At 44.8% G+C, this 19,332-nt stretch overlaps 1 protein-coding gene across 1 annotated transcript in view; it reads right to left on the bottom strand.

Moving 5' to 3' along the window:
• Positions 1-1,971: 1,971 nt before the first annotated feature.
• CASR (calcium sensing receptor) overlaps positions 1,972-19,332 on the bottom strand; it is a 129,930-nt gene continuing 112,569 nt past the window's right edge. Inside the window, exons 6-7 of the mRNA XM_029579015.1 lie at positions 9,854-9,977; positions 1,972-4,904 (exon numbers count right to left, since the gene is read on the bottom strand). Coding sequence (XP_029434875.1) covers positions 3,565-4,904; positions 9,854-9,977 — 1,464 coding nt within the window. The 3' untranslated portion in view covers positions 1,972-3,564. The remainder of the gene's footprint in view (positions 4,905-9,853; positions 9,978-19,332) is intronic.

Genomic DNA, 19,332 nt, shown 5'->3' with positions numbered 1-19,332 from the left:
GGGGGAATGAAGAAATAGGATTTACATCCAGCCAACATCTAACAAGGCATTGATCTGAGCAGTATGAGTATACAAACATCGGGGTAACTTGCTTGATACGACAGTTATTACTCTCAAATATTAAGCCTTATACTTCACTTTGATACAACTCCAACACTGCTCTCTGCATCAATGGCGGGGGTGGAAGGAAATTAGAATAAAAAAGCTACCAATAAGGGCCCTGAACTCAGCAGTCGGAATAACAGATAAGTATGAGAAAATAAGTGTGAAAGCTTGCTGGACAGACTAGATGGGCCTATTGGTCTTCTTCTGCCATCATTTCTATGTTTCTATATGTTTCTATGTAATTTGATAACCTCACTTGTCTACCCCTTTCCAGATCAATTATAAATATATTTAAAAGCACCAGTTCAAGTACAGATCCCTGAGGCACTCCACTGTTTAACTTTTTCCACTGTGAAAACTGACCATTTAATCCTACTGTTTCCTGTCTTTTAACTAGCTAGCAATCCACAAAAGGACATCTCCTCCTATCCCATGACTTTTTAGTTTTCTTAGAAGCCTCTCATGTGGGATTTTGTCGAACACCTTCTTGTCTATCTCCCTCCAGCAAGTTCCTCTCCACTTGCCCCTCCCATTTCTCTCTGTCACAGAAGTATAGAATATGATGGGAATTGAAAATCATAAGAACATGCCATACTGGGTCAGATCGAGGGTCCATCAAGCCCAGCATCCTGTCTCCAACAGTGGCCAATCCAAGTTTTATTTGCTATTCCCTTCCTATCTGCCCAATTTTTCTTCTGGTGTGATACCACACATCCTAATTGCCTTCTGACTTTCCCCTCATATCTTCTGCCCCCCTCTCCCCTGGTTCTTCTCAATCACTTCCTTCAGAACCACACTATCTCTTATTCTCCTTAAAGTCATCTCCATCTCTCTCCTTAAGTCTTTCCTCTCTCCCCCCCCCCCCAATAAGATTCCTCTTCATCTCCTCCTCATACACCCACAGGTTCCCCTCAAATCTCCTCTACCCCCTCCCTCCAGCTCTTGGATACCAATCTCCCCCCCTCCTTTCCTTTTGGTTCTTCTCTAACTCTTCTGCATCTCCCCAATTTCTTCTCCACAACCCCTTCTCTTTTTCAGGTCCTTTTCAGTTTCTTGGGGGCACAGTATTATGGGTGGAACAATGACAAGCTTGTAGGTCAGGAACACGGTGAGCCTATGTTCTTTGTCCCCTTGGCTTCTCTTTCCCCATTGTGTGCATTTTCTTTGAAACTGGGAGGTGCAGGAGAGAAAGGAGAAGCAGCTACAGAAATAGAAGCATGTGCTTGCTGTGTCCCCATGCTGCTGTCCCACCATCACTACCACTGATATGACTGCCAGAGGAAGGTCAACCTTTCAAACATGGAAATGTTTTCTAGGGCTTTTATCAAGGGGATGTATTGTGGGGATGCATCAATGGCCACCCTACAGTGCCAAAAGATATTTAAACAATAACTGCATTTTAAATTAAATGCTGTTTTCAAAATCCCATTCTCCTAGGGTGATTACAGGGTTCATTTACAATAATTTTAATTTAAAAATACAATGCACTCTCCTTTTAAAAGTTGAAAGGTGACTGGTTGCTAATATTGCTTTTCAGTCCTGATGTGCAAAATAATACCCATTACTTCAAGTTTTTAGACAGATGTCTAGCGAACATGACCAATAAAGAAAAAATATTCATCACAAAAAATGTCACTGGATATTTGCAAACCTTGTGCTCAAGACTGACATTTCCACACATTCCTCCCAATCATATAACAAAACTTTAACCAAAACACAGCCATTATCCTGGCACTCCCACCAGGTCCTCCTTCCCATAGCTTTCAGCCACCACATCCCATTTTACCATACTAGGAACTTTTTACTAGAGAAGACTTTGAAAGTTGCAATAGAAAACAAATAATAAAAAAAAGTCAACACACACACATTGTATGCCCACAGTAGTGATACCATGGTAAATCCACACAGGGCTTTTTATTTTCTTGAGCATAAGGTTACAAAAGATATAGGCTGATAAGATAAAGGAGCAGCACTGCTTATGCTCCATGTCTGCAGAGGTGCCCATGTCAAGAAAGCACTCTCTTAGTTGAGATTCACATCAGAGGTCACTGCTCTATCTGTGTTGAGATAAAAGACCTCTTTACTGGGGAGAGAAGCAAACACCAGAAAAATCCTCCACTCTCATGGCATCAGCTCAGTGGCTATGACAGAGAGAATTTTTCTGGTTGCGTCCTTCCTCCTGATCACATCTGGCCCCTGCACAATATCTCCCCAATATTCTCTGCTGTAATGTGGCAAAACCCCCTCCTTTTCTCTGACCAGCTTTACAGCGTTGAGATCATGACCCACCAAGCTAGCAAGTCAACTTAAGGAATTCAGACTCATGTGCAGGAATGGGTGCTAGGACTGCTCAGTCAGATTGCCTTTAGGTTTGTGACTGGATCCATGGTCAGGGGCACAAGGAAGACCTCTGAATGAAAGAGAAGTGGTGGAAATTGGGGCCACAAAGTCCCGACAGTGCTGCTCCGTAAAGGAAACTGAGAGAGCTGGCAATGACATTCATATCTTAAACAGAAATGACTTCTCGGATGGGTCTGTTCCTCTCTTAGCATTTACCCAATTGTCTCCCTTTCTTGGCTTTCCTCACCCTGGGGCTGTAACCTCTTTTCTATTGTCAAATGGCCACATGTGGCAATCTGTCACACAGTTTATGCTCTGACACATGACATTTAACACTGTAGAAGATGTTACCCAAGAATAACAGTAAAGCCATCCTTAATGTGACTCTGTGTCTTCCAGAGTTTCACAACATTGTTTTGTAAGTACATTGAATGTAGAATTTGAAGAGACACTGGCCAATGAGACTGGTAGCACGGCTTGTACTGAATGTGCTCTGGCTGGCAGTATGCATGCTTAAATGTTTCAGTGCTTTATAAATAAGAAGCAATTGTCTATGACAATCCAAAACATCTCACTATTATGCTGCTAAACGCTAGTTACAAGGCAGGAACATGGAACATCTCATTCTTTGGCTGTATACTTTGTTAGTAACTCCAATGTGTAATTTACTATATGTAGGAGATGTGCACACTTAAAAGAAGGGAAACATGACAAACCAACACAGTATTCAACTACTTTGGTGGGTTCTAAGTAGCCTTAAATAATGCCTGAGATGATATCTCCTCTGCTTCTCAAACATTCTCTTCTGCTCCATGGTAAATCTGGTGGCTTCAGTGCCTGACCCTGCTTGCTCTGAGCCAAAAGAAATTCCAGTGTGTGGTCCTTGCCTGTTCAGTGTTAACATTTATGGAGAACAGTGTTAAGATGCTTTACTGATAACCATAAACTTAGAAAATGTCTTTGCTGACCAACCTTTCTTCTCTCTAGCTCAGGAAACACACACTTGCTTAAGGCTTCTCCACATGTTCTGAGATCCTTTGTTAAGAATTTATTGCATTCTCTGTAATGCCACCATCAATAAAATTCCTTGAATTCTTTGGCAGAGCAGAAGGCACTTCTTCAGCATTTTGAGCTTCTGGTTTGGTCTGATTCAGGGAGCCCTGGGACCCCTGACTCCTCATTGTTGGTGGCTGTCTTGAAGCTCGATTCACTACCCATCTCACTGTTTTGCAAGGGGAGCAGAGCCTTATGTCTCATGAGGCTGTCGTCACTATTCTTCCCTTCCAGGGAATTCCTCCGCTTCATGTTTTTGTTGGTCACAACATTCTTCTGCGGTTCATCAAAGCTCAGAGACAAAGTGACTGTCCCACTGCCAAAGCTCACTTTCTGTTTGCACCCTCGCTGCCTCTTGTTTGGCGAAAAGGACTCTTCATGATTGCTCTTGCTGCTCACTGAAGAGGACGGGGTGGAACCCGTTGAGCCTCCAAGGCTGTTGGACCTTTTGTGTGACACGTTGCTGCGTCTCAGTGTTGCCCTGGCAGCCACTTTGAAAGCATGGGCTGCTGTGCTGCATCGGACTTCTTCAATTGTATTTCTCGATGGCCTAAACAGGATGATGTAGATCTTGTTGAAAAAGATGCAAGCCAGCAGCCCAAAGCTGGAGGCCAAAATGGCGATCACCTCAACAGCAGAGACAAATTTTCCATAAGTGCTTGCGTAGGCTGGGATGAAGGAGATCCACACGATGAAGAAGATGAGCATGCTGAATGTGATGAATTTAGCTTCGTTGAAATTTTCTGGGAGTTTTCTGGACTTGAAGGCAAAGAAAAAGCAGACAGCAGCCAGCAGGCAAGTGTAGCCAATCAGGAATCCCAATGCCATCAAAGAGCCCTCATCACACGTGATGAAAATGATTTCATCCTCCATTTCATTATTCCTGTAGCTCAGAGGTGGAGCTGTGTAAAGCCAGATCACACAGATAACTATTTGTACAAAAGTGCACAGGAAAACCAAGAGGAACTGGAGATTGAGGCCCCACCACTTGCGATGGAAGCTTGTTGGGATCTTTGCCTCAAACACTAGAAGGATCCGGTTGGTTTTCACCAGAATGCAGGAGATGCACAGCACAAAACTGATGCCAAAGGCGGATTGCCGTAAGCGGCATGTCCAGTCTTTGGGCTCCCCAATGAAAATCAAGGAACTTGAGAAGCAGCAGATCAGGGAGAAGAGGAGGAGGTAAGAGAGCTCTCGGTTAGTGGCTTTAACAATCGGTGTGTTCCGGAACTTGATGAAAACTCCCAGGACAAAGGAAGTCAGGAAAACACCCAAAACGGCAAACAGAGTGAGGGCAATTCCAAAGGGCTCTGTCCAGGATAGGAACTCAATCTGCTTGGCAATGCAGGATGTGTGGTTTTCATTGGACCATGAATCTGGAGGGCACTTTTCACAGGCACTGGCATCTGTGGAGGGGAAAGAAAAAGCATCAAATAAAGTTCATGGATCACATTTTTATCCTCACAGGCAATGATGATTTATTGGCACCACAAGAATTTGTTAGAACCAAATTCAGTAGATCTTAATGAGTGATTTTATAACCAACTGTGTCTATTTTTTTTCAAATGAGAGGGTGGTTGTCTTTTTAAAGCCTGGACTGAACCAAGGTGACAGAAGCTTTCAGCACCTTCTGCTGTCAGTTCTGATGAGGTAACAAGGTATCTTTTAACCCAAGGCTCCACTCATTCGCTTACATTAACATCCTCTTGCCAACGCCATCTCCAGCCACTAAGCTTTTAATTAAAGCAAATCCAGTCTTGAGTTAACACTTTCTGACAACTTCTATTTTTGGCACTTCCACTCCACAACCTCTGGATACTTTAACTTCCTTCCTTCAGGGCCGGTTACATCTGAAGGAGGCACCTGTGCAGTCTTGAGAGCTCTCGTCCTTTTGGCTAAGATCAAGTGTTGAATCGCCCTGGGGTTTTGAGTTATGCGCCCAGGCTGATCCCTTCTTGGCCTTTTGGCTGAGCTTGCCTGCTAGTTGAATATGGAGAGCTAATGCCCTTCCACCTGGGGAAATGGTAATGTAAGGGCCATTCTTAAAGCAAGAGGATTAAAATCTTTGGGTTATTTTTTTTTGGGGGGGGGGGGGGGGGGTCAAGAAAAGGTATCAGAATCTACCAAGATTTCCAGCTTTCTCCAGGACCAACAGAACACTGTGTTCAGGTGCCTAACCTTTCATAAAACCTGAACTTTTAACAGAGCTCAGCAAGTTCCCTGCTGAATGTGGTTGAAAATTTGGAACTGTAGAAAAAAATGTCAACAGTTGAATTATTCCCCCCACTCCAAAAAAAAAAAAAAAAGCAACTTCACTAAAATTATACTATTTGGAGGCTGTGCGTCTTATCATGGGCCAATGCAAATATTCCATGGACTGTAAACATCCTTACCCATCCCACAATGCAGTAAGAGTCACAAAGCTCTTATCTTTGGAAGAATTGCACCCTGGATTACCCAAGTCTTTGAAAGCTAAACATATTTTTTTGTTGGATGGTGTAGTTCTGTGGCCCTTTCCTTCCACAGTCAGAGGTGGAGGCAGTTCTTGTTTAATTAATTAGCTGATTCTCTCTTCAAAACTTTAATGTAATTAAAAAAAAAAAATAAGACTAAACCTGTAGGAAGCTGTTATAAGCAGGGGGCATGGCCATAATAAAAATGAATTTGTATTTCCTAAAATAAGTGGACAAGCATAAATAGTGAAATATACTGCCAAAGAAGAAAAGAGATCTAGGAAGGATACTCGGGAAGGAGCTGCAGAGAGTCCAGAGCCCAGCACAGTGATATTCTGAACACTTTTGTTGGCTCTGCTGCTTCAGCCCAGTGTTCAGCATGGGGACATGTCTAGGAGGGGCCAGATCATATGAGGCGGGTGCAGAGGAGTGGTGGCAGAGGAGTGGTGGCAGAGTTTTTACTGCTACGCACACCTCCAAGATGGGGAAGGAAAAGGGACGCTTCACACTGAATTCCCCAGCTCCAGCAGGGGCCAGGCAAAGGAGCCGCTGCTCTCCAGGCTGTGCCACTCAGGGTTTTACTTTTTCTTTTTTTTTGTGATTTGTGGTTTGAACAATGCAGATTTGCTGCATAAAGCTTACATTTCAGGCCCTGCCCTTTTGTTTTAAGAGAAGGGAGTTAGTGAAATAGACTCTGGCTAGGAAAATCCAATTGTAGGGTCTGAGCTATGAGCTGCTGCCGACAGCTTTCGGCTGAGATCGAGCTGTACAATAATGGGGGATAACACCCTGCAACCCCACCCCATCAGGATCATAATGGTATAACAGCCATTGCCAAAGCAGGCGGATTCATCTTCCTGTCAGAAAATGAAACTGTCCTTTGGGAGAAGCGTGGTGTGGCCTTTTCTTTCACTGTGTTCCAAAGTCAATTCAGAAGTTGACATGCAAAAGATTTGTCTGGGTAACTTCGGCTGATACCCAGAGAAATCTCTGAGGTCAATACTGAAAGTGGTTTGGCTGGCTAACAGGTTTAGCTGGACAAACAGTGGGATTTGAAATACCACCAGTCTGACCACCCCATACTTAACTGGCTAACATTTGATCCAGCTAAAACGTTAACTAGATAGGTCCCGGGTGGGGGTGAAGAATCCGGGGTGGAGTCTGGTTATCCAGCTAAATGAGTTGGATAAATGCCACTTTTAAGTGTTATCTGGATAAGTTTAGGGTGCCAGGGAGCAGTTCCAAAGTTAGCCTGCTAAGGGCCTGAGTCATCCAGGCATTTTCCCAGACACACAGAATGGGAGAAAAGCCTTAGTGAATCTGGCAGTAAGTTTGCCGTAGCCAGGCATATTCAAGGGTACAGCCAAGGGTACAGCCAACAAAGTCAGCTGGAGAAGTTTATCCGGTTAACTTTCAGGTCGATACTGTAAGACCGCGGGAGAGCGGACGAACGCCCGCTCTCCCGGCGCACGCACCGGCCCCTTGCCGGTGCGGGCGATTCAGTATTTAAATGAGGTGACGCGGGAAAAACGGGGAAAAGGAGGCGCTAGGGACACTAGCGCGTCCCTAGCGCCTCCTTTTGGACCGGAGCAGCGGCTGTCAGCGGGTTTGACAGCCGACGCTCAATTTTGCCGGCGTCGGTTCTCGAGCCCGCTGACAGCCACGGGCTCGGAAACCGGACGCCGGCAAAATTGAGCATCCGGTTTTCGGCCCGACAGCCGCGGGCCGAATTCAAATTTTTTTTTTTTTTACTTTTTTTTTACTTTTGGGGACCTCCGACTTAATATCGCCATGATATTAAGTCGGAGGGTGCACAGAAAAGCAGTTTTTACTGCTTTTCTGTGCACTTTCCTGGCGCCGGAAGAAATTAGCGCCGACCTTTGGGTCGGCGCTAATTTCTTAGAGTAAAATGTGCGGCTTGGCTGCACATTTTACTTACTGGATCCCGCACGCATACCTAATAGGGCCATCAACATGCATTTGCATGTTGATGGCCCTATTAGGTGCCGCGGGTGGGCCGCGTGTTTTCCTCCCCTTACTGAATAAGGGGTAAGGGAAAACACGCGTCCAGAGCAGGCTGACAGTGCGCTCCGACGGAGCACACTTTACTGTTTCGACCTGTTTGTTAGCAAGCTGGCAGCTGAAAATGGCCCTGGTCCCTGAGTCCAGAGCCCGAGATCTCTTGAAACAATTTGTTCCCCCATGTTTGATTACAGAAACCAGCATCTACATCCCTGTGCAAATTCAACCACTAGGTCAGTTCCCATCTTCCAAAGTCACAAAATAGGCCAGGTTTTCAGGATATCCACAATGAATACGCATGACATAGATTGGCATGCACTACCTTGAATGTTTGCAAATTTATCTCATGCAAAATCATTAACGGGCGGATTTTAAATGCCCTGCTCACGTAAATCCGCCCGGATTTACGCGAGCAGGGCCCTCGCACGCCGGCATGCCTATTTTGCATAGGCCGCCGGTGCGCGCAGAGCCCCGGGACGCGCGTAAGTCCCGGGGTTTTTTAAGGGGGCGTGTCGGGGGGAGGGGCCGAATGACGCGGCGTTTCGGGGGCGGGATGCGGGGTTTCAGGGGCGGGACCGGGGCGTGGCACCGGCCTGGGGGCGTGGTCAAGGCCTCCGGACCAGCCCCCGGGTCGGATGACGGCGCGCCAGCAGTCTGCTGGCTCGCGTAGATTTACATCTGCTTCTAGCAGGCGTAAATCAAGGTACAAAGGTAAGGGGGGGGGGGTTAGATAGGGCCGGGGGGGGTGGGTTAGGTAGGGGAAGGGAGGGGAAGGTGAGGAGAGGGCGAAAGAAAGTTCCCTCTGAGGCCGCTCCGAGGGAATGGAGGCAGGCTGCGCGGCTTGGTGCGCGCAGGCTGCCCAAAATCGGCAGCCTTGCGCGCGTCGATCCAGGATTTTATAAGATACGCGCAGCTATGCGCGTATCTTATAAAATCCAGCATACTTTTGTTTGCGCCTGCTGCGCGAACAAAAGTACGCGATCGCGCTCTTTTTTAAAATCTACCCCTAAGGATATTCTGAAAACCTGTCCTGTTTTGTGTCTCGCAAGGACTGGTGTTCACCACCCTTGCACTAGGCAGTCAGCTGCATAGACAAAACCTTAAACCCTCCTGCCTGCCTGAAAGTAGGGCAATTAGATAGAAATGGCATGAATAAAAATCAATGTTGATAATCCCTAATCATGATATAATCTTATTAATTTTCCTGTGAGGTTTCCTTATGTAAGAGGATAAAATAGCTCAGCAATAGTCTGCCAGGACTGAGTGTTTACTTGCTAGTTACCATTGCATGTGAAAGAGCGCTCTGGGCTCAGGACAAAAACTTTAATGGCCGCAGCCTCGTAAAATGTCAGAAAAGCACAAAACTCCTCAGTGAGTGGGAAGGTAACCTTTGATGAAAGATAAGGAGCCAGCCTGTGGTTACTTGCTTTAACAGGGCTCACGCCAAGTAAGATGGGTGCAAATGCAGATATCTGCCACCAGAGGTCACCTGACACCATACCAAACAAAGGGAGACCAAAAGATGGTTTCATTGTCCAAAGAGAGAACCTAGCAAGCTGCAAAACGAGAACTGCCAAGTGACCCAGTTCTAGGAGGGAGGTTTTAGGTCAGGCCTGGCTTTCTGACAGCCCCTCCCCCTTATCCTGACGCATGCTGATTTCAAACACAGAAGCAGGGACAACTACCACAAGGATTTGGCATGCAAGTTGAAAAACCAGGACTGGCTAAAAGTCTCCCATGACAGCACTGTAACGCCATCCTCGAGGTTTCAGCTCTTGTTATTGCCCAGTTGCTCACCCGCTTGGTCCCCCACCACCCAGCTCCCCACTGGATTTGCAGAGGCGACAGACGAGCGAGCCTCGTCTTCCGGCACGCGTTACCTGTTTCATCACTGTATTCTCCGTCCGGGCAGTCCACGCACTCAAAGCAGCAGGTGGGCTCTCCTTCGATGATCCCTTTCCTGGTCCCTTCCTGGCAATCTTGGCTGCAGTTGGAAAACGGCACCTTAAGAGAAAGAAGTCAGACTTAGAGCTGGCCGGTAGTGGCTGCTGCTATCGGGCGGGCTGCGAGCAAATGGGAGGCTTGATCCAGCAGCATAGGGTGGGAAGGAAGAGATGAGGAGGGGAGAGAACTATCCAGCTACCGAGAACCAGCAGGCAGGTACCAACCTGCTGCATTCTGGTACCTAAAGCACTGACTTCAAGAAGTAGAACCAGGGACTGCAAATACCAGCATGCACTGGGAGGGCCAACAGGAGTGACCAAAAGTCTCCCTCTTGGCAGCTCCGTTAATATACAAGGATGCAAAAGGGGAAGGAATGAAACCAAAGAGCTGGGTTTGAAAGCTCCCATCCCTCCCTGGGCGAGCCAAAAGAATGAAACTAATATGATATGTTGTATTCGTGGGGGATCACGATGCATTTCACTTGTGAAATATTAGGTAGCTTGTGATCTATCTAATATTTGGGTACTTGACAGGTACTTATGACTTAGATTGGCTACTGTTGGAGACAGGATACTGGGCTTGATGGACCCTTGGTCACACCCAGTATGGCATATCTTATGTTCTTAGGCCTTCTATATTTACAGGCAATGTGAGCAGTGGCTGAGATTTCACCCTCACTGGCCTGTCTTCCATCAAAACAGGTGTCCCGTCGGGGTCTTCTCTCTCTTCAGTTTTGTTTAAGATCTGTTTTGCTCCGATGTGTAAAATCCTTGCTAGTCTGAGCGACTGCTATAAAATCTAGGCAGATGACATTCAGTTTATACTCTGCTTTCACACTTCTTGACACGATACTCTTGAGCATCTAAACATTTGTGTCTACAATCAAAACATGGTTGCAACACAATAAATTCTTCCTCAACATGGCTAAAACCGCGCTACTTTCTATCCATAGCCTTCATTCTGTATTCTCAAATTCACCAGTCAGTTTTGAGAATTGTACCATCCATCCAGAAATCTGTCAAAAGCTTAGGTGTCACTTCCGTCCTCACATCAAAATGGTTCTTAAACATGGTTTTTTCAAACTACGAGTTTTATAAGGCCTAAAGAAAACGCTCCATGATTGAGATTTTCGCACTATTGTTCAAGCATCTATCTTCCCATGAATCGATTACTGTAATAGTCTCTATCTAGTTATAGATATAGGAGTTATAACCATATCACTCCTGCACTGATGAATCTCCATTGGCTTCGCATTCACCAGTGAATTAAGTACAAGATTGGAATGATGACATTTAAATTGAACAATAATAATTCCTGTCCATGGTCCAATGATCTCCTTAAACTTTATCCACCTACTGGACAGCTCAGATCCTCACAGAGAGGCCTGCTAGATGTCCCTTCGATGAAATCAGCTCGTCTCTTTGCAGCTCGAGAATGTGCATTTTCAGTAGTGGCTCCAGTCTTCCCTAGACTGTGCAATTGCTTGAAAATTTCAGAGGGCTGTTAAAAACGTTTCTATTTAGGCAGGCCTACACAAAACCCTACACCTGCTTATTAGCAAATGCCTATCAAGAACTAGTTAGCATTTGTTACATCTAAGTGTTGCAGGGCCTCTGTCATGTGTATTTAAAGAGTAATGATGCCTTAGGGACTCCATAATGTTTAAAAGAATTGTGTTTTTATCATATTTGATGTGTTTGTATTGTTCACTTTGAATTTGTATGTTTTGCTATATATCGCTTAGGCCTTTTCATGTTAAGCGATTAATACATTTTAATACATGTAAATGTAAATGGTGAAGGAGGCAGCTGAGGTTGTGGATAAAATGTCAGTGTTATCTCATTTCTACTACCTCTACATACACCTATTTTTCTTGCCTCCTCTCTGAGGAAAAGTACCTGTTTAGCTGCAGAAATGCTGTCACCACCCAGTCTGTGCCAGCCCTACAAGCATGTTTAAAATTCGTGGGCTGGCCCTGTAAGCTGATTTTGCAATACCAGGAAAAAAAAAAAAAAAGCATACAAGAAAAGCCAGCTCACAGGGCCAGAGCTGACAGGAACCTTTAGAGAGCGATCATTCATCATTACAGGAACCGCCCACTGGAATAAAATGCCTTCCCAACTACGCCAGGAACCTTGCCACAAAAAATTCAAGCACAATCTTAAAACATGGCTGTTCAAACTAGCGTATCCTGACTAACGAACTGACTCCCCCCATAGATTCGACATGACCACCCATCTGACCACCAACCGACCGCCCACCTGACCCTCGCACCGTCTATTTTCTCTCCCTACCCCATCTGACCCTCGCCTATTCCTTACCCCCCACCCACTCTAGGTTTCCTCCCCTTCTTCCCCCTCCATCTATTACTTAACCCTGCTAATTATCCTTATTGCTTTATTTAACCTAATTGTTAAAATCAACTTGTACATTTGTATATATTTCTCGTATTATCATCTCCTGCCCTTGTTAACCCCTACCTGTTAAGGTTATTATTGTAAAGCCTGTTGCTAAGTTAAGTCAACGGCAGGGGAGAAGAAAAACTGATACTTCACGCATAGCTCTCTGCTTCAACGGCAGGGGAGAAGAAAAACTGATACTTCACGCATATCCAGCATAGCTCTCTGCTTCAACGGCAGGGGAGAAGAAAAAAGGATTCGCACTCACAAAGCGGGGAGTAGCTGGCTTGTTACGGCGGTTACTACCCCAAACCAAATAAGCCTGATACTTCACTTTCAATGCATATCCTGCTTCAACCGCAGTGGAGAAGAAAAACTGATACTTCACGCATATCCAGCATAGCTCTCTACTTCAACGGCAGGGGAGAAGAAAAACTGATACTACACGCATATCCAGCATAGCTCTCTACTTCAACCGCAGTGGAGAAGAAAAACTGATACTTCACGCATATCCAGCATAGCTCTCTACTTCAACGGCAGGGGAGAAGAAAAACTGATACTACACGCATATCCAGCATAGCTCCCTGCTTCAACGGCAGGGGAGAAGAAAAACAACCAATAAGGGCTGAATAACACAGTCTGGGTAAAACAAATAAACATGGGTGTAGCTTGCTTATTGCGGCGGTTACTACCCCTAACTAATCAAGCTTGATATTTCACTTGGTTGCAGCTCCATCACTGCTCTCTACATCAATGGTGGGGGTGGAAGGGAAATAGAACCAAAGAGCTAAGAGAAACAGATAAGTATGAGAAAAAAATGTGAAGCTTGCTGGGCAGACTGGATGGGCCGTTTGGTCTTCTTCTGCCGTCATTTCTATGTTTCTATGTTACATTGTGAACCGAGGTGATGTTTTGCAAACGTGCCTCGGTATATAAGAAACCCCTAAATAAATAAATAAATAAAATAAGAAAGAGTGTCAGTGGTGGCACCGGCTCCCGCTCTCCTGCCGATGCCAAGCCTGGATCTGCACCCTGAAGTACAGCGAGCGCGGCTGCTTAAAGAACCCTGCTCGGCCATACATGAGCGCACCACAGGGAACAGTGTTGGTGGTGACCCCAGGCTGTCGGCGCACCTTGTTGCATGCCACGCTGGGGGACTGCCCTGCTCGCCCTATCCAAAAGCCAGTTCTGTACATGGGTAGTTTAAAAGCGCACCCTTAACCTTGTTTAATATGTGCATTCGTTGTGAGGCACTGAACTTTTAACACTGAAGGAATGTAGACAGTTCAGAAAGGTCTGCTGTTACTAAGATCTGTATTTTAAACATCTTTGCACTACCCCTCCTCCAGCAAAACAGGGATGTAAAGTGATCTGATTACCTAGGAAAAATACCAGTAATTAGAAATGACTTTGTACTATTTAAATGGCAACTTTTTTTGCTGCACAGAATTTATATGCACCTGGCCTGCTGGAGAGAACATGGCCCCCATAGCCCCCATACCCAACCACCACAGCTTCCTATGAAACAGAATGAAATGTTCCCGGAGGCTAGGGAAGGGCACCTGGGGTACAGCTGCCAAGCGCTGGTTCGGAAATGGAGTGGTAATGAGCATCCCGTTAAAGCCTCGCTTCCTTATTTCCTGGTAAATTGTAAAGAGAGACGTACGGGCTCTTTCCACATTACTGGTAACACAGCAACATCTTGTCTTGGCAGGCGGTGGGGAGGAATTTAGCCACTGGCACCAAATGTAGCAGAAGCCTGTGCTCCTGCTGCGCCCTGAGCCATAAAACAACGTGAATTGGGGCAGGGAGAGGAGTCTCGCAGGAGCAGAGCTTCAGTCGGGTTTGCTTAAGCTCTTTCGTGCTGCCGCTGCCCTCATTCTTCCTGGGAAGGGGGGGGGGGGGAGCTCAGTCTCACCTGGGCACAGTCTCCCATAAGAAGGACAGCGCTGTAAGGTTTTGTCACCGGGCTGAGGCAGGGCTTGGCATCACCCATCCTCCCAGTGGTAAAAGCACAAGAGCTTCGGGAGCAGTTAAATGGCTACTCCAGCTGCAGCAGAGAGGTATTCCAGACACCACATAACGTCTGGCAGTCTGAAGGCTGTGAAGCAATGTGACAAGGCAATAGCTAAAGCCAGAAGAACGCTGGGCTGCATCCAGAGAGAAATAACCAGTAAGAACAAGGAGGCGATGATGATGCCCTTGTACAGGGCCTTGGTGAGGCTTCAACTGGAGTACTGCGTTCAGTTCTGCAGACTGTACCTCAAAAAAGGATAGAGACAGGATGGAGGCGGTCCAGAGGAAGGAGCCCAAAATGGTGTGTGCAGGGGCGGCTCAAGGCAATCTGCTGCCTGAGGCAAAGGATGAAATGGTGCCCCCCCCCCCCCCAATGGCCCGGTGCAGGTAAAATCATTGAGGGCCAGGGCAGGGGGAAGGCAATAGAGGGTGAAGTGACTTGCCCAAGTTCACAAGGAATGGCAATAGGATTTGAGCCCTGGCTTCCCTTGTTTGCAGCCCACTGCTCTAACCATTCAGTTTTTGGGCCTGTTATGTTTTTGTTCTCAGTCTTCAGTGTCTGCACTAGGGGGCACCAGAGAAATGTTTAATGGGGTGGGGCCACCCCACCTCCTGGATCTTGAACTAGGACTCCTCCATTCCCTATTACCTGCCTCCTGGGGGTGTGAGAGGTTGGTGAATGGTGGGAGTCTGTGTGTGAGACACTCTCTCTCTCTTAGGGCTGATACAAGGGTATTAGATGCCCTAGACAAACCTTACAGCTTTTCATTCCCCCTTCCCTTCCCTCCCCACACAATTAAAACTTAATATATTTAACCTGGAAAATAATGTATAACTCCCCCAACCTAAAAAGGCAGATTGCATATGGAAAACAGAAATTCAAAGTGCAGTCTTCTGAAGTAAAATTATAGCTTGCAACATACATATTATATAGGCATACACTGCAAAAAAAACCAAACACACTTTCAATAATAATAGTTTAATAGACTTAATAAACTACCTTTCTCATAGTAATCAAGGCAGTTTACTGGATCCCATATGGTATTAGGCCTATGGTAAAGTGCACTAAGTGTGGACTTGACCCACAGAAAGCCAGGAATAAACTGAACTACAATTCCAATATAGTAAGCCTTCCATATCATAACTGCCAGCACTCAACCTATGAAAAAGCCATACTGCAAATATTACATCAGGCCCTAAATACCAATACACTTCCTATTAGGAAAACAGATTAAAGCCAGGTTGTTGTAAATCCCTACACAGAAACATGCTAGCAGAATAACTAAAGCCTCAGACACAAGCAGAACACAGATAGACTCTCACCAAATACAGAAAAAAGAGATCATAAAACATAAATTGAAACATGCAGACAAAAACTGAACTGGAAATCACAAGAAACCAAACTCTGTAAGCAATGCAAACACAATCAAGAAATATAAAACATTAAACATACCAATAAAAAGAATGTCAAATCTACTGAAAAATTCAGCCAATTAAAAACACATATAAAAATGTTTAAAATATTACCAAACACTAATAAAATATTTCAAAACAGCAGATACATCACATCCAATAATTAAAACTAACAAGGATAAAAAAATAATCTCCCACTTTCCGTGCCTGGGAACTTTAGATTTCCAGTCTTCCTGAGATTGTCGTAGATTGGAGGAGAGTGCACAAACTTTAATCTCTCCTAGACACATATATACAGGTACTCGCACAGACGTGCACACATGTACACAGGCACTCTCCCTCATAGACACACATATACACACACAAAAACTCTCTCATATTTATTTTATTTATTTAAAATCTTTTCTATACCGTCGCTAAGTTATATACCATCACAACGGTTTACATGTAGGCACATAAATTAAAGTAGGTGAATGCGTACACTGGAACATTCTAACAGGTGCCAAATAGATTCGGTTACAATATATCATAAAAGACAATCTCTTGATTAGTGATGTAGGTCCTGACCATGTGTACCAGTACGGTACTAATCACAAGTAAAAATTCACAGTCTCTGTGTTTTACTACTACGTTAGTTGTGAAATAGAGTTATTAGTACTTTCATGCTCATTTTGAGACTAGTGCTGTGTGCTGGCGCTCTTTTGCCTATTCCTGTATATTTTTCTATTCTCCGTTCTCTTTAGAAAATGCTTGTTTGAAAAGCCATGTTTTTAAACTTTTTTTTAAAGGTTTTGAGATCTCTTTGTAATCTGATCTCTAGGGGCGTTGTGTTCCATAGTGAAGGGCCTGCTAAAGGTAAGGCCCTTTCTCTCACTTGGGTTAGTCTCGCTGTCTTTACTGAGGGAATGGTTAAGAGAGCTTTGTTTGCAGATCGAAGGTTTCTGTGTGGGACTTGTACTCGTAATGCTGTGTTTAGCCAGTCCGCTTTTTCATCATGTATTAGTTTATGTATTGTACTTAGGGCTTTGTATTTTATTCTGTGTTCTATGGGTAGCCAATGTAATTCCGCTAGAGTTTCAGTTATATGGTCCCTCCTTCTTTTTCCAGTTAGTATTCTGGCTGCTGTGTTTTGTAGTATTTGAAGAAGTCTTAATGTTGTATTTGGGAGTCCTAGTAAGAGTGAATTGCAGTAGTCAGTGCTGGAAAAGACTAGTGCCTGAAGTACTGTTCTGAAATGACCTGGTGTTAGTAGTGGTTTTAGCCTTCTGAGGATCATGAGTTTTGCATAGCCTTCTTTTACTTTCAGTGATATGTGCTGTTTTAGATTGATTTCTGGGGGGCGTTCCAGGGGTGGGGCCACGGGTGTGGGTCAGGCTCAGGGGCGTTTCGGGGGCGTGGCTGCAGCCGGACCAGCCCCCGGACCGGAACATGGTGTGCCGGCAGCCAGCCGGCACGCGCAAGTTACGCCTGCCTCGGGTAGGCGTAACTTGTAAAATAAAGGTAGGGGGGAATTAGTTAGGGCTGGGGGGTGGGTTAGATAGGGGACGGGAGGGAAGGTGGGGGGGCTGGAAGGAAAGTTCCCTCCGAGGCCGCTCCAATTTTAGAGCGGCCTCGGAGGGAACGGAGGATGGCTGCACGGCTCGGTGCGCGCAGGCTGCCAATTTTGCACAGCCTTGCATGCGCCGACCCTGTATTTTATAACATGCACCCGCAGCGCACGCATGTTATAAAATCGGGCGTAGATTTGTTCGTAGGGTTGCACGAACAAATCTACACCTGCGCATATGTTTTAAAATCTGCCCCTAAGTGTAGAAATTCTGTTTTTTCAATGTTAATCACCAGTTCCATTCGGTTTAGTAGTTGTTTAATAATGTCTAGGTACATGTTAGCTAGGTTTAATGTTTTCTCTATTGTGTCATCAATTGGAAGAATTAGTTGAATATCATCTGCATAAATGTAATGTATGATTCCCAGTCCTGCTAGCAGATGGCATAAGGGCAGCATGTATATATTAAAGAGGGTTGCAGATAGGGCTGATCCCTGTGGTACTCCTGTTTCGAGATTGGATTTTTCTGATAATACTTTGTTTATCTGAACTTGAAAGAACCTATTGTTTAGATATGAATTGAACCAGTTTATTGTTTTGCTGTGTAATCCAATTTCTTCTAGTCTTTTTAGTAGTATTTTATGGTTTACTGTGTCGAAGGCTGATGATAAAGCTAGCATTAATAGAATGTAATGTTTACCGCTATCAAAACCTCTCAGAATGTTATCTGTTAGTGAGAGAAGTAGTGTCTCAGTGCTGTAGTGTTTGCGAAATCCATGTTGTGACGGATACAGTCATATACATACACACACACACACATATATATCCCACCATCCTCGCATACACACACACACACCAAGCAGGCTGCCTCACACACACACACATACACACACACGCAGGCTGCCTCACACACAACACGCATACAAATTGTACCTTTTCCCATTCTTCCACCCCCACTGACCTGGGCTCTGGCGGCAGCCCATGGTCTCTATTACCTTTTCTTTGACCGTCACTGGCTTGGATTCTGCCGGCGGCTCGCAATCTCTTTTTTCCTCTTGGCCATCACTCTCCCGGGTTCCAGCAGTGACACTTGGGCTTCTCTTCCATTTCTTTAGCCAGAGCTGAGGCTAGGCAATTTGGTGCCTATGGCCAAGTGAAAATCTGTGCCCGCCCTCTTTACACAAGACATGTGGGAGGTTCTGTTAAATGTACAGCAATGCTCATGGCCAATGCAAGGGTATTAGAGGCCCTAGGAAAACTTTACAGCCTTGCACCCCCCACTCCATCACACCCTCCTCACACACAATTACAAATTATGCATTTATAATAACAGATTTTACATGAAAGAGAACATTCAAAGCACAGTCTTCTGAGGTAAAAATATCACTTACAATATGTATATTATATTTACATGCACTGCTGAGGTGCCAACCAGAAAACCCTGCAAAAAAAGCAAGAGACACTTGGAATCTGTATGGGATTAGGCCTACTGTAATGCATCTTGGGCATGGGCATGACCCGTAGAGAGCCGTGAGAAAAAATAATTTCTATATAAAAATAGCACTAACTGCCAGCACTCAAACAGCAACAACCCTAGGTATGAAAGTGAATACTATAAATATTACACCAGGCCTAAAACAGTAATACAACCCCTATTAGGAAAACAGAACAATCCAAGCTGCTATAGATCCCTACATGGAAACTACACACAAAAGGAATAACTCACTTCAGTCATACATGCAAAACACAGATAGATCCTCAAATACAGAATAAAGAGATCATACAGTATAAATAGAAATGTACAGACAAAACAGTGAACTGGAAACTGCAACAAGCCAAATTCTTATGCACTGCAATAATGTAAAAAAACAGAAACATTACCATTCCTCATAAAACAAAATTAGTAAAACCATACCAATAAAAATAACTCAAAACAATTAATAAAATAACACTCAATAATTAAAAACTCATATAAAAATCTTTCAAACATCAATAAAATATTTCAAAACAGATACATCAAAAAACACTCAACAATTAAAAT

This window comes from Rhinatrema bivittatum, chromosome 15 (genome assembly GCF_901001135.1).
Source record: "Rhinatrema bivittatum chromosome 15, aRhiBiv1.1, whole genome shotgun sequence".
Taxonomy (NCBI): Eukaryota; Metazoa; Chordata; class Amphibia; order Gymnophiona; family Rhinatrematidae; genus Rhinatrema; species Rhinatrema bivittatum.
The sequence above is the reverse complement of the archived record's forward strand: the minus strand, read 5'-3'. Positions and strand labels throughout refer to the sequence as shown.